The 13,271-nt window shown below is 58.6% G+C and overlaps 1 protein-coding gene across 9 annotated transcripts in view; it reads right to left on the bottom strand.

Moving 5' to 3' along the window:
- Positions 1-7,306: 7,306 nt before the first annotated feature.
- TBC1D16 (TBC1 domain family member 16) overlaps positions 7,307-13,271 on the bottom strand; it is a 98,982-nt gene continuing 93,017 nt past the window's right edge. For 5 of the 9 annotated variants that reach the window (XM_030923785.1, XM_030923790.1, XM_030923789.1 and 2 more), the window contains one exon: positions 9,354-12,534. In XM_030923785.1, coding sequence (XP_030779645.1) covers positions 12,286-12,534 — 249 coding nt within the window. In that variant the 3' untranslated portion in view covers positions 9,354-12,285. Of the gene's footprint in view, positions 7,962-9,353; positions 12,535-13,271 lie in introns of those variants that run through there. The other 4 variants (XR_004055103.1, XR_004055102.1, XM_030923786.1 and 1 more) reach the window with 4 other exon arrangements.

Genomic DNA, 13,271 nt, shown 5'->3' with positions numbered 1-13,271 from the left:
CCCTAGCCTCCCACCCTCACCTCCCAAGGCAAGGGCCTAACCCAACGGTCTGGCTGGGGACCCTCACCAGCCTCCCCCACCATGGATACAGGTGGCACTTCTGGAGGCCCAGAGGGGGCAGACATGACATCCAAGGTCACACAGTGAGTCCAGACCACATGGCCTGCTCCTTGGAACGCCCTGGAGAAAGAAAGGGCAGCCCAAAGCGGGGAGGGTCATGCCCCACCTGGAGTGGGCCTTGATGACCTTGACGACCCCTTCCCACCTTGAGATATTTAACAATTCTTCCAGGGTTTCCCCAAGGAGGCCTATTCACACAGGCGGGGCATCTGATGGACTGCCCCTGGGCGGTATCTCCTGCAGCCACCTGGGGGGGTGTGGCACTGGACAGGGAGGTCCATTTACCCCACACAAGAAGGAAGAGCCGAGTAACCCACCCAGATGGGCAGTTCTTCCACTGGGGGCTGGCGCCAGGGTCTGAGTGAGGGGCTGGAGCCAGGCTGCAGGAGCACAGAGCCCAGGATCTGCACCCATCCGCCAGTCTGCCTGTCTTGGCGTCTCCTCCTGCTCCAGCTTGGCCGAGCCAAGCTGCCAAAGGCCAAAGAGCACCATGAACTCTTAAGAGTGACCCAAATAAATCTTTTCAAGAAAAACAGGCCCTGCAAGCCTGTGGGTCCCCATGACAAGGGACCATCAGGCAGATAGACTGGACTTCGGTTTGGTTGGTGAGGACTCCGCCAGCAGCTCCCAGCCTGCTGGGCCCTGGCCCTGGTGGTCACCGCTGTGGCCTCCTGCACCCCCGCCGCGTAGGGAGCTGCAAACAGCTCGGGGTGCTGCTGCTCTTCTGAGGCGGGAGCGTCTCCTGCCTTTGCTCGGGTTTTATAGAGAGTGAGTCGGCTGGACAGGGACAGACCGGGGCTGGCGGCTGAGGGTGAGGGTGGAGCCAGTGGTGCGGTGCCCCGGCTACAGGCAGGCTCCAGGGCTGGGCTGGGTGTCGGCTTGGACAGAGTGGGTGGGAGGCTCAGAGGGGGCTGGGGCCAGGGCCTGGTGGGGCCTGCGTTGCCCTGGTTGGGGGAGGGATGGGTCACTGCAGGGAATTACAGCAAGTGGGAGGCGCCAGGACGTGGGGAGTTTCCTCTGACTTTTGGGACTCTCCGAGGCTCGGCCTGCTCTAGCACGTTCTCCAGCCCCCTCCGTCACCGCCACCAGGTTATTACCTTGACCTGACGCACACCTGATGTGGCTGGATGACTGGGCCGGGGGGCTGCGGCCCCTTCTCGCACCCCTCCCCTCCCCTCCCCTCCCCCTGTGCCCGTCTCCAGCCCTCTCCCGTTTTACGCGCCCCTCCTTCCCCGACTTGGACAGACTCGGAGGCCAGGCGTGTGCCGGGCGGGATCGCGCGCCCGCTGGGGTGAAATCAAAAGAAAAGCTTTGTTAAAGCTCCTTCCGCGGAAAATGGGGTGGATGTGAGCGGCGCCGGCCTCTTCCTGCTGGAATGGGAATTAGCGGCGCGGATTATTTTGAGGACGCGGGGTCCCATTGTGCCCACACGCGCCTCCTCCTGCCCGGCTCCGCGGGGTTCGCGGCGCATGGACCCCGCCCCCAAGGCCTCAGGTGGGCCGGGGGCTCCGGGAGGCCGCCGCCCTGCGTCCCAGGAGAGCAGTTCCCGGTGACAAGCCCGGGCCCTGCAGGAACCCCACAGCAGTTCTGTGTCCTGGAGCGGAAAACGCGGCGCCTTCATCAGGACCGCACCAAGGAGGGGGTGGGGAAGCGGGTCCAGCCTCACGGGGAGCCCGCCGGGAACTGGCAGGCAGCGGCAGAGGAGAGTCCCGCTTTCTATCTAAGCCTCCCTGTGCCGAGCAGGCCCGAACCCAACCTTTGGAACTTGCTTTCTAGAAAGGGCAGCACCCCGGGGGTCCGTGCTGTGGGCATGATAGTCTCTCAGGTAGGGGGGAGGGGAGGGGACACTTTGGGGAAGCCACAGGGGGTCTCTGGGTATCTCTGGGATGCTTTCTGGTGGGGTGTCTCCTCTAATGAAAACCATCTTGGGCCAGATTCTGGGGAGCTGGCAGCCCCCCAACACAAACAGACCTTGGTGTCCTGGATCAGCTTCAGGTGCCTGATGGGGCGGGAGGGTCGGTGCAGAGGCTCAGAGGCCAGGCCAGTTCGGTGAACCAGCAGCTGAATTTCAGACTCCGGGGTCCCCAACCCCTTGGGAGACACTGGGACCGTTTTGGGGCTGCCCTGAAGGCTCCAGAGGGTGGAGGGGAAGGGCACGGTGCTTTCGCTAACATTCTCACATCCCCCGGGAGCGGGTGGGTGGCCACCCTGAGGCCACTGCAAGGGGGGAGGGGACAGAGAGCGGTGGGGAGGGGGAGGAGGGGAAGCTGCAGGCAGGAAGTGGGAGGTGACCAGCTCCCGCGTGGCAGGGGAGAGGGAGTGCTGTCCCTGCTGTGGGCACCTGGAGTGACACCTGTGGGGGCAGCTCCTCATCTGACCTGCACTAACCAGTAATCTGAAGCCATCTCCTGGGACTCGTCCACCCGGAGAGATCCCATCCTCAACCCCATCAATAGCTCTGGTTGCATTTTGGGCAAAATCTGGAAGAGCTCGGTTCTTTGTCTCACCCTCCCAGGAAACAAGCGGTTCACCTCCCCTGGAATGTCCTCACCCCCTTGCCTGGGTCCCAAGACCCTCCCCCCCCCCACCCCACTCCGTCTCAGGGTGGCTGCCTCTGACCCTAAAAGTCCAATTCCGTCTGTTTGCCTGGTTGGAGGGGCACTCATCTGTGGCCCAGTCAGGCAGAAAGACAGAGAACGGGGCGGGGGGGAAACTCCCATCTACATGAGTCAGGGGGCAGAACCTGGGGATTTATCGGACAACCAAGAGGGCGCCTGGGCTGTGAAGAAAGGCAGCACTTGCTCCGAGGAGACTGTTTCAGGAGCTAGACCCCACCCTGCTGATGGGGTGGGTGGTGGCATTTCCCGGGGGCACGTGGGCTCTTGCCTGGTGCTCTGGGGTCCCTGGCACTTTATTTCGAAAGTTGTCTACATCAGCAGGAGGTGAGTGGAATAGACGGTGGAGGCCAGGTACCTGGAAACTGCTCCAGGGGCTGTGATTGGAGGGTGACCCAGGTGCCACCCACCTGCGACGTGGTCATGGGTGGTTTTCTCTGAGCTGGTTGTTTGCTTGCAGAGAGGGAACCCAAAGGCCACACCAGAAAGCAGGCTTCCAGTGTGGCGAAGGCGAGGGCTGGAAAACCTCGCCCACCCCTGCACCCACCCCCGCACCCACCCCCGCACCCACCCCCACACCCACCCCTGCACTTGTGTAGTCCTCACGGGTCCTCTACATCCTGGGCCAGAGGGAGAGGCCCCTTGAGCAGCGGCTCTCGCAACAAAGAGGAAGGCCCCCACCAAGGACACGCACTCAGAACCCCAGAATTCTAGAAGGCAGAATGGACGCCACCAAGAGGTCAGTGGTCTAGAGTGGGTCTCCCGGTGCTCGCTCCATGGCAGTGCCTCACGTGATCACTGGCGCGTTTGCCCAGTTCTCTGCACTGGAAAAGTGGAGAATGGCTAGATGGTGCCCTCTCCATTAATCTACAAACCTGGATGACATTTATTATCCTTCAGTCTTTATTTTAAACAAGGCTCCCATCCTTTACCCTTCCAAAGTACTTTGAGACATTTCCTTCTGCCCAGAATTCTCTGCCCGGTCCCCTGTAGCTAGTGTCCAGACACTGGTCACAGACCTCCACTGAGCCCGAACAGAGCGAGACCTCCCATCTCAGAAGGATTTCTTGGCCCTTGCCCATTGCCATACTCTACTGTTAGATTTTTAAACTGCTAGACCATGTGCCAATTCACCATTGACTTGTAGCCACTAGGACCTTCAATGTATTTTTCTGTTGTGTTTGTTCATGGCCAGGAATCAATGAACTTTGGGTAGACAATCAGTAGACCTTGAGTGTGGCCTTGGTGAAGGCTTCCCACTTTGTTGATTTGCATGCGCCCCTCTTTGTTGAGGGGCTTTTGAAGCAGCTTCTGCGTCGTGGGGAGCTGGCTGCTGTACCCAGCCTGTGGCCCTGTACCCCTTTTGCACCATCCTAATTTCAACATCCAGATGTCAATTCAGAACATTATTATATCATTCTCTCTAATCACTCAAAACATAAAATCCCCTCTTTTGTCTCATGTTGAAGAGCTGATGGCATCGGACCTGTCAAATCGGGCCTGTTTTCCTAGTCAGATCGAATGGCGTATTTGCAAAGCACTTCGTCTAAATTGCATGGCACATACCCCAGGAGCCCAAAGATCTGGTTGTTCTCCTGAGATGCATGAGGAGGCCTGCAGGTGGCGGAGGGGGGAAGGAGGAGGAGCCACCACTTCTGAAGCATCAGAATGTCAAAATCTAAGTTTTCCACGAGGTCAGCAGCAGGTGTCTCCTGGTCTGGAGAGGGCATGGAAGTGGCCACAGGTCTGGACCTCTCTGGGTGGATGTGAGGGAGAGTAATCGAACTGGAGGAGGGAGCTGGCTTGAGACCTTCCTGTTCTATGTTGGGGGGATACTGAGGGTCCCCCTCACTGGGACGAGGAGGGGACGCAGACACAGGTGTGCCCGGGTACCTGAGTCCCAGCCAAAGTGGCAAAGCCAGATGTCCTGGGATTCCTTGGGTTTGGACAAAGGGTGTCCCCATGACGATGAAGAACCAGGAGCGGAGAGCCCTGCGTCTTGCCTGGGGCTCCTCGTACCTCTGGCTCATGGCCTGGGCACGGGGAGGAAAGGAGACACCCCTAATACTAAGAGACTGCACTGGGCTATGGGAGATCACAATGGATTTCAGTTTGATTGACAGAAAATAAGGTAAGGGACACTTGCTCATCTGAGTCTCTGGAGTAAGAGTCACGCCTTGGAGAAGGAGGGCAGCCAAAGGCCACGCAGAAATTAGGGGTTCAAGGTTTGCCCAGCTGGCCCCAAAGCCGTGGGGGTCCACATGGCCTCACCCAGGGGCCAGCTCATTTGCTTATTTGAGGGTGTGCAGGGCACACGTGTGTCTGCCTCGGGAACCCAAGTAGCCCCAGTGCACTCCCGCCTTGCTTCCCTGGAGCGAGCCCACAGTGCCATGGTCCTTGTGGGATGAATGCATGAATGATGTGGAAGAAGCCAGAACAGAGCTGCACACAGGATGCTCTCTCTCATGAACAAGGACCCCAAAGAACCTCCCCTCTGGAGCCTGTGCGGCTGCTTGAGGTGTAAACACTGAGTCATGCCCGCTGCCCAGCTGTGTGGCACTGAGCAGGCACCGCCAGCCCTGAGGGCTGTGGGACAACAGAGAGCTGGGCCCCTGAAGAGGGTGGCCTGCCAGGTGGCACCTATGTCCCCTTGGCCGGTGTGGGTGACTACACAGTTGTCATTTATGGGGGAAGTAGGGCACAGCAGAGGCGAACATGAGGATGCTGCTGCCTGTCTGGGCCTACCCAGGGAACCAGCTGCCAGACAGACTGGAAGGGACCTTCCTGGTGGGACAGGTCCCGTTGGTGGCCTGAGGTGGAGTCGTGGTGGGCCTTGTCCCCCTGCAGGGCTGACCCGTGAGGGTGGGATCATCCTTCCTGAGGAGCTGCCCTGTCCAGTCCCATTGCCTTGGAGGTGGTGACATCAGGGGCCCCTGAGCCACCAGGCTCCCCTGTCTTCACTTGGCCACCGTGGCTGCTGCAGAGTCCACAGTAAAAGCCAGGACGTGGCTTCCAGGCAGGATGGGGAAGCACCTCCCAGTCCCACATGGACAAAGATTTCTTTAAACGGAGCCACCAACCATGCCTGGTAGTGGGTGCCCTTCCTAGGCAGGCAGCTGGCTCTGCTGTCTTTCCTGGGGGAAGCCTGTTGCGCTTCCTGGGGCCTGGCCTGTGGTACCTGCCCAGCCAGCCTTGGGAGGGGCACCCCTGGGCTTGTGGAGAGGAGGTGATGAGGCACTCAGATGTCTAGGCCAAGGCCAGGTAGGTGGCAGGTGAGACAGGCCCTTCAGACATGAGACCCCAGTGACGCAGATAAGAGTTACTCATGTTCCCCTCCAGCCTCCCGCCAGGCAAAAGGGGAAAAGACACACACGGAATAACAGAAAACAGCTGGAAACCCCAAAGGGTGCCTGATGAAGAGCTGGAGCTCCCCACCCTCCATGCTCCGGGAGGACCAGGAGACCCACTCCACGGGTCAACCCGCCTTTGCCCGTCCCTCCCCTGACCCCTGCTGCACAGTTCCAAGGGCTTGGTGGGGCAGCCTGAATTTTCCCTAACTCCCACTCCTAGCAAGGTCAAATTCTCGTTTGCCTCCTTAAAAATTCACAAATCCAAGACTGAGGCTTTTCCTGAAACCAGAGCCCCGGCAGCCAAGGCTCAATAAAATACTGTTTGTGTTTCCAGGCACTGGGGCGGGAGCGAGGCTCCCAGTTGCTCAGAGTTAACGGGTCCTTTCCCGTGTGAGACCCCGCGAGCACTCGCCAATTCTCCCATCACTGCCTGCTGGGGCCTGGGGCCCGGAGCTGCTCTTCCTCCTGGCAGCCCACCCTGCGGGCTTAGTGCTGTCCAACCACAGCCCAGAGGGCAAGGCCTCCTAGAGTGGGCGCTTGCTGAGTCCCTGGCCAGCTTCCCGGGACCCTCGGTCCCCACAGCCCCCATCCAGCTCTCTTGTACACCTTCCCCTCCTCCATCTCGGAACATGGGAGAAGCAGGGCACACTGGAGTCTGCAGGCTGCCCTTGGGCTGCCACAGGGCCCTCTTTGCCCAGCACAGAGCCTGCCGTGCTTTGAGCCAGCAAGTCCCACCGGACCTTCTAGAGGCACTGTACAGCGTGCGTCTGTTTTCAGGACAGTTTTATTTGCTGTGGAATCCATGAGAGCCGGAAGCATTGTTGGGGCCGTGGCTAGCAGAGCTCATGGTGACCAGTCCTGGGCCTGATCGATGAGCGATTACATTTAAAAACCAAACCAAACCAAAACAAAACAAAATACCAAGAACAGATCATTTGCCATGGACATCAGTAATCCATTGGTAATGGTGGAAATTTCATGAAAATTTCCCCTAAACCATAACAAAAACTGTCCTTCTTACCCCAAAAGTGCTGGAGGAAAGATGGTTGCATGACTTGATCTCTCTTTGAACTTGAAATGCTACCTTCCTACCTGGAAACGCAACACAATATACTTAAAAGGCCACCCCGTCTCTACTAAAAATACAAAAAATTAGCCAGGCGTGGTGGCTGGCGGCTGTAATCCCAGCTACTCCGGAGGCTGAGGCAGGAGAACGGCGTGAACCCGGCGGGGGCAGAGCTTGCAGTGAGCTGAGATCCGGCCATTGCACTCCAGCCTGGGCGACAAAGCGAGACTCCGTCTCAAAAAAAAAAAAAAAAAAAGGCCAGATGGCTGAAGGCTGTTTGCACCCCTGGCTCTGCCCAGGGACACCCCTTTTCCCGGTTCTAATGTTCAGACCCAGGAGGCCAGAGTCTGCAGCCTGAGGGAGCTTCAAGGCCGAGGGGTAGGACCTGCAGGACCCACACCACCCTTCTGGTGGAGAGCTTTGCACGTGCATTCACGCACACATGCCTGGCGGGATGGCTGAGGATGTGTCTCATGGCAGGAGTGGGCAAAATGGGGTGCATTTTACAGAAGAGTCACAGAGAGGCTCGCCCTTGGTGGAGGACACACAGCTGGGTGGGTGTGTGGAAGGGAGTGCAGGTGTACTGACTCCGAACCAGGGGAGAGCTCTCCATCCTGAGCTCGCCGCCCCTCACGATGCACACGGCTGATGGCTGAGGTCAGCGGTCTCTTCCCTGAGTGCAGGTGTGGTCCCTGGGACTTCATAAACCATCCTCATGGCAGTTTCACACTTAAGAGTCCCCACCGCAGTCCCAGGAGGTGGCCTGGGCAGGCAGGCATCGTTGTTCTCGTTACAGGCTGGAAACTGAGCCTGAAGGAGGCAGAAGGCCACACACCGGGGAGAGTTGCAGGGAGCAGGGGCCAGACCCCTTCCACAGCACCGCCTCTCATCCCGGCCCCACCACCCCCTACCAGCCCCCAAGGGCATGCCTCTGGCTTCACGAACCTTCAGGGGAAATTAGCTTCCTAGTTTGGGGGCAGTTCCCTCTGACTGGAGACAGGACAGAATGCTTTCATGCCCGGGAATGGCCATGCAGCCTGGCTTAGAAACGGAACGAAGCGGATCCTGAGGCTCGTTCCCCAGGGACTCCGAGAATGGGGCAGGCCCAGCTGGGCAGCCAGTCCTGGCCCCACTGACCTAGGCTGCACCCCTGCACGTATGCGTGCGTGCGTGCGTGCGTGCGTGCGTGCGTGTGTGTGTGTGTGTGTGTGTGTGTGTGTTTTCCCAGGGGGCCTCTCCTCCTTCCTCTGAGGCAAAGTGACCGGCAGGGGCCTCTGCACAGCATACAGGGAGGTGCTTCCTTCCCTCTGCCCAGCGAGCCGAGGGTGGAACCCTGGCACCCCCAGTACGCCCGCAGGGGAAAGGAGAGGCTGCACAAGGAGCAAGATTTCCTTCCCCAGAGGGCATGGTGTGAGTGGATTCCCATCATCAAGTGGCTGTGTCCCAGAGCTATTTCTGCCAAACAAGAAGCAGATGAGGGGGCTTGGGGGGCGGGCCTTACAGGAACACGGAAGCACCACCCTACCCACTGTGGTCTACAGCCCGCACCCCATTTCCTGTTGCCACCCCACCTCTATTCCCAGTGGCCTCCAAAAGAGCTGGGCAACCTCTGCCAACCACTGCCCCTTAGCCCAAGGGGAGGCCTGGTTCCAGAACCAGCATCTTCATCTTGTCCTGATGCCCTGCCTGCCCCTGCAGAGCTTCAGACTGGGCTGCTACGGAAAACTGAAAGGTCAGGGGGTGGAGGTCCTCTCCCTCCTGGACATTGAAACCTCCCCCGGCGCCCAACACTTTGGCTGGTCAGGAACAGTGGCTGCTCATGGAGCTGCCCCTCCCACCTTCAGACCCTACTCTTCCTCTGCAGGGGTGGGCTGGGGCCCTCCCTCACTTCATACTTGATCCATGACTTGTGAGTTCTGAGTCCTAGGGGCTGAGACTTGAGTCAGAACCTTCTGGAGCAGCACACAATTCCCCTCTGCAGCTGGTGAGGACACCAGGCTCCTCGCTTCCTCCCCAGATCGCTCTGAGCGCTCACCTGACCCCTCAACCCTGGCAGGACCTTCCAGAGCCGGCAAGCATCGAGCCTGACCACGCGGCCTCTTGGGTGCCAGCACGCCCACATCAAAGGTGCCCTCTCTTCCCAGAGGCCCTGAGCAACATCGGGTAACGCTGTCAGCATAGACATTAGCAGCAGGGCCATAGCACGCATCAACTTTTAAGTATGCGCACACACGTACGCCAGCCAATAACATTAAGTGTCATTTTAAAAAATGGGTTAAATAAGCAGCATTGCTGAGGATGGCCGTGCAGGGCTGATTATCCCCTATTTGCACGTTCTGGCGGTGGGAAGGCTAGAAGTCTAATGACTGAATTATCGCCCTAATGCCTCTTGCTGGCTGGGAATAATCCCGGGGCAACAGCTGCCGCAGGGTTTTTGGCTGGTTTCCTCTAATTGCATCCAGATTAAGGGAGTTGCGGAGGGGCGGGGCTTCTCCATCCCCCTGGAGCAGCGTCTCCTCCACCAAGCCCTGAACATCCAGGTCACGACTTCCGAGGTCCTGGCCGGTTGGAGAGGTGCAGACCTCATTGGGGTCCCGGCCAGCCCATGGGGAGCGTGAGGTGCGTGCGAGCAGTGCACGGCAGGGGTGGTACTTGGTGCAGAGATGCAGCTGATTGGTCTGGGTCAGGTCTTGGGGAGCAGCAGGAGTGAGAAGCTGTAGGGCCAGGAGGCTCAGAAGGAATGCCTTCTACTAGGACCTTCCTAAGTGAGGGGAGCCCTGGACCTGCCTACCCTCTTCCTCCCTCCCAAACACAGCAGCTCAAAGGCACGAGTGAAACACTAGGATCAGGAGCGCTATTCTCCTGGAGAGGGTGAGTGGGGAAGGAGTGCTCCAAAGCAGGCATTATTAGGACACAGACTCTCCAGAGTCCCAGTTCTTCAGCTCTCCAAATTCTCAGCCTACTGCCACCTGACTGTGCAGAGGGGACGCTAAAGTGGCAGGTCCGTCCCCCACCCCTTAATGCTGAGCCCAGCCACGTGATTTGCTGTGGCCAAGGGGAGGGCTGCAGGTGCGGTGTCTGCCAAGGCTTGGAAAGGCACTTGCCGTCTCTCCCTCCTTGCCTTTGGCTCTGCCATGGCTGGCCTGTGGGAGGGATGCAGGAGACCACAGAGCAGGGCCAGGTCTGACCTCTGCACCATAAGCAGCCCCTGGGACTTAACAGCCCACTGGCCCTAAACAAGCAAGCTCAGCCTAGACCAGAGGAATTACCCCGCCCCAAACTGCTGACTCCTGCTCTAGATCAGTGCTGATTGTTGCAGGCCACCAAGCGTTGGGGGATTTGTTACAGTATTGCTGTGGCAATGGATATAACTGGTTTCTAGCGGAGGGTCAGGGCAGAAGCTCTAACCACCTCCCTAGCCCAGAAAGGCAACCCTCACTTCCCAGAAGCAACGTGGATGAGAAGCCCACCCCACTCCCACTGCAGGACCCCCTACTGCTAGACAGAAATGGTCAGTACCCCAGGATGGGGGCACTGATGGGGCTCCAGGACAGTCTCCCCAAAAGGCTCTTGGGCAGACAGACCTGGGAACTTGGAAGTGCCTGCTGGAGGACCTGGGTTCATGGAGAAAAGAGAAGCCGAGAAGGAGGAGGAGTGGTGACCTCCTCTTTCCTGCTGAGAAACACTGCTTTGAAGTGGCATGGCCCAGCAGTGCCCACCCTCAAGGGAGAAAAGCTTTGAGTGGGAAGAAGCCCTCGGTCCCGGTCCCCATGATGGTTCTCAGCACATCAAGGGCTTTTCTCCCCAGAAGGATGTGATGGAGGATTTCAGGAGGGATTTGGTCTTCCTGCTCAAGGAGTGGCTTTCTGTGCAGATGGCTCCACACTTCTAAGCTGGCTGGGAGGGAACTCTCACAGCATAGATCGCACGCCCTTGTCTGTCCATCTCCAAATCCCAGAAGGAGCAACTGATAGACAATCTTTTGGAGAAGGGAGAGTCTGTTGGGAAGACCTCATTCCCACATAGAAGGCAGAGAGCCCTGAGTGCTGACTCCTTCACTGGTCGCTCTCATGTCCGATCACCTAAGAAGCTGACTTACACATCTGAGTTCACAGGTCCTGCAGGAAAGTGGAAGAGTCTATTTCCAGGTGTCCTTGTCTTGGTTGGTCAGCTAATATACTACCATGTCCCTGGGACAAAGCAGATCATCGTCAGAGGACCTTGCAAACACAAACCCGCATGCATGCACGCACGCAGGGACACACGTACACATCAACCCATTCAAGCCCCAGCTGGTTGCTCTATTTGGTGGAGCTGACCTTAAACAACGCCAAGGAACCTCATGTAGAAGACCCCCAGCTAAGAAAAAGGCATCGGATGCTTCTCCAACAGCCTGAGGCTCAGGCTCCTGGGCAGGGAGTTCCCTTCATGTACCAGGAGGACGAAATGTTTAAATGGATGAACATTACAAGCCCCAGCTCCTCAAACCTGAGTGCTCTTCCACCTCTCTCTCTATCCCCATATGGGTTGAGCTTTTTATCTTTTTCTTTTTCTTTTTTTTTTTTTTTATGGCAGATGTCTTTCCATTAGCATCCCAGCTGTGGCTGGGGAAGCTTTGGGAAGTGTGTTTGGCTCACTCTGAGAGAACGAGGTCTCATGAGGAAGTGTGTCTGGCTTGCAAAGATGTCTCCAGCCCTGGACAGGACCCTGCTCTGTTCTGCAGCCCTCAATGTGGTGGGTGAGTGAGGCCTTCCTCTCCTGTCTCTGCTTTCCTCATTGCCTGGTGATGCTGTCTGGCTGCCCGCGAGGCTGGAGCAAATCCTGGGACGTGTTGAAATCCTCCAGGGCAGCCAGCAGGAGAGCCCAGCCAGCCTGTGTCTCAGGTGCGGTGGCCACGCGTTCCACTGCAGCGTTTCAGGAGCTGACTTTCCTCTGGGTGGCTGTAGGTCTGACTTCTGTCACTTCCGGACTCTAATTTTGTTGTTAGTATGAAAAGGTTCCTCTCAAGGTGCCCAAAAGCATTTTCCTTAGGTTTCTACCATCCCCTGTCCCCTTCATGCCCAGCCCCACCCCCTCCCATGCCCGGGGCCTCTGGGGAGGTCCCCTCAACCCCTGTCCAGTGCCGGGGGCCGACCTATCTGCGGAAGCTGAAGCCGTCCTGCGGCGTCTTTGGGCCCTTCTTGCCTTCCCTCAGGGGCTTGGGGGAAGGCATCTCGACCGTGCCCCCGTAGGGACAGCTCTCCGAGCCTGGATGGTGGCCAGTGCACTCCACCGCGGGCATATAGCCACTGTCCCACATGCCTGTCCCGCACAGCTTACACAGATCGTGCAGGCTGCAGGGGATCCGGGGCAGGAGGCGGAACTGGTACAGCAAACTCCTCGCCTGCAGAGAGAGGACAGGGGGTGAGGAGGGGCCAGGGACAGCCTGGCAGCCTAGGGTCCCCATGGGAGTGGCCAAAAAAAAAGCAACAGCAGCAACGGCCTGCACCTCAGGGGCTCATTGAGTCCTGGGCTGAGGGCTCTGCCTGCATCTCCCACCATCACTGGCACCACAGGCCCTGGGTCTTAGGTGGCTGCAGTGACAGGACCCACAAGGCGCTTGGGCTGTGCTCACAGGTGGCTCAAGGTGAGGAAGGTCCCTGAATAGGCTTCATTGGGAGGGTGAACAGGACCAACACCAGCACAGGGCCGGGCCGCCCCCAGCCAAGCCCACCTGTCCCTTTGGCAGCACTCCCCTCTCTTTCCCCCCGCACCTTGCTCCGCCCGCCCCCCCCCAACTCCCAGCAGCCTCTCAGCTCCTGCAGGATCTGCGTTCTGTGCCAGAGGGCACCACTGACCTCAGGACGCCACCTCACTGCCCTGAGAACAACCACAGAGCTAACAGGAGGAGTCTGGGAAGTGGGGGAGGGGGCCAAAGCCCAAGGCCTCCAGTATTCTGGCTACCCTGCCCCTGGGTCCAGCCTCCTTCTCAGGGTTCCTAGCTCTGGGTTGTACCTGTCCTGTCCGTCAGCCCAGGGAATCCGTTCCCTCCTCAGCCAGCAAAGGAGGCTCCTGTGTCAGGGCTGGCACCCCAGGAAAGTGAGGGGACAGCCGAGGTGACACAGCCAGGCCAAGACAGGT

This window comes from Rhinopithecus roxellana, chromosome 19, assembly GCF_007565055.1.
Source record: "Rhinopithecus roxellana isolate Shanxi Qingling chromosome 19, ASM756505v1, whole genome shotgun sequence".
Taxonomy (NCBI): Eukaryota; Metazoa; Chordata; class Mammalia; order Primates; family Cercopithecidae; genus Rhinopithecus; species Rhinopithecus roxellana.
Note: the sequence above shows the minus strand (reverse complement) of the source record. Positions and strands in the feature narration are given on the sequence as shown.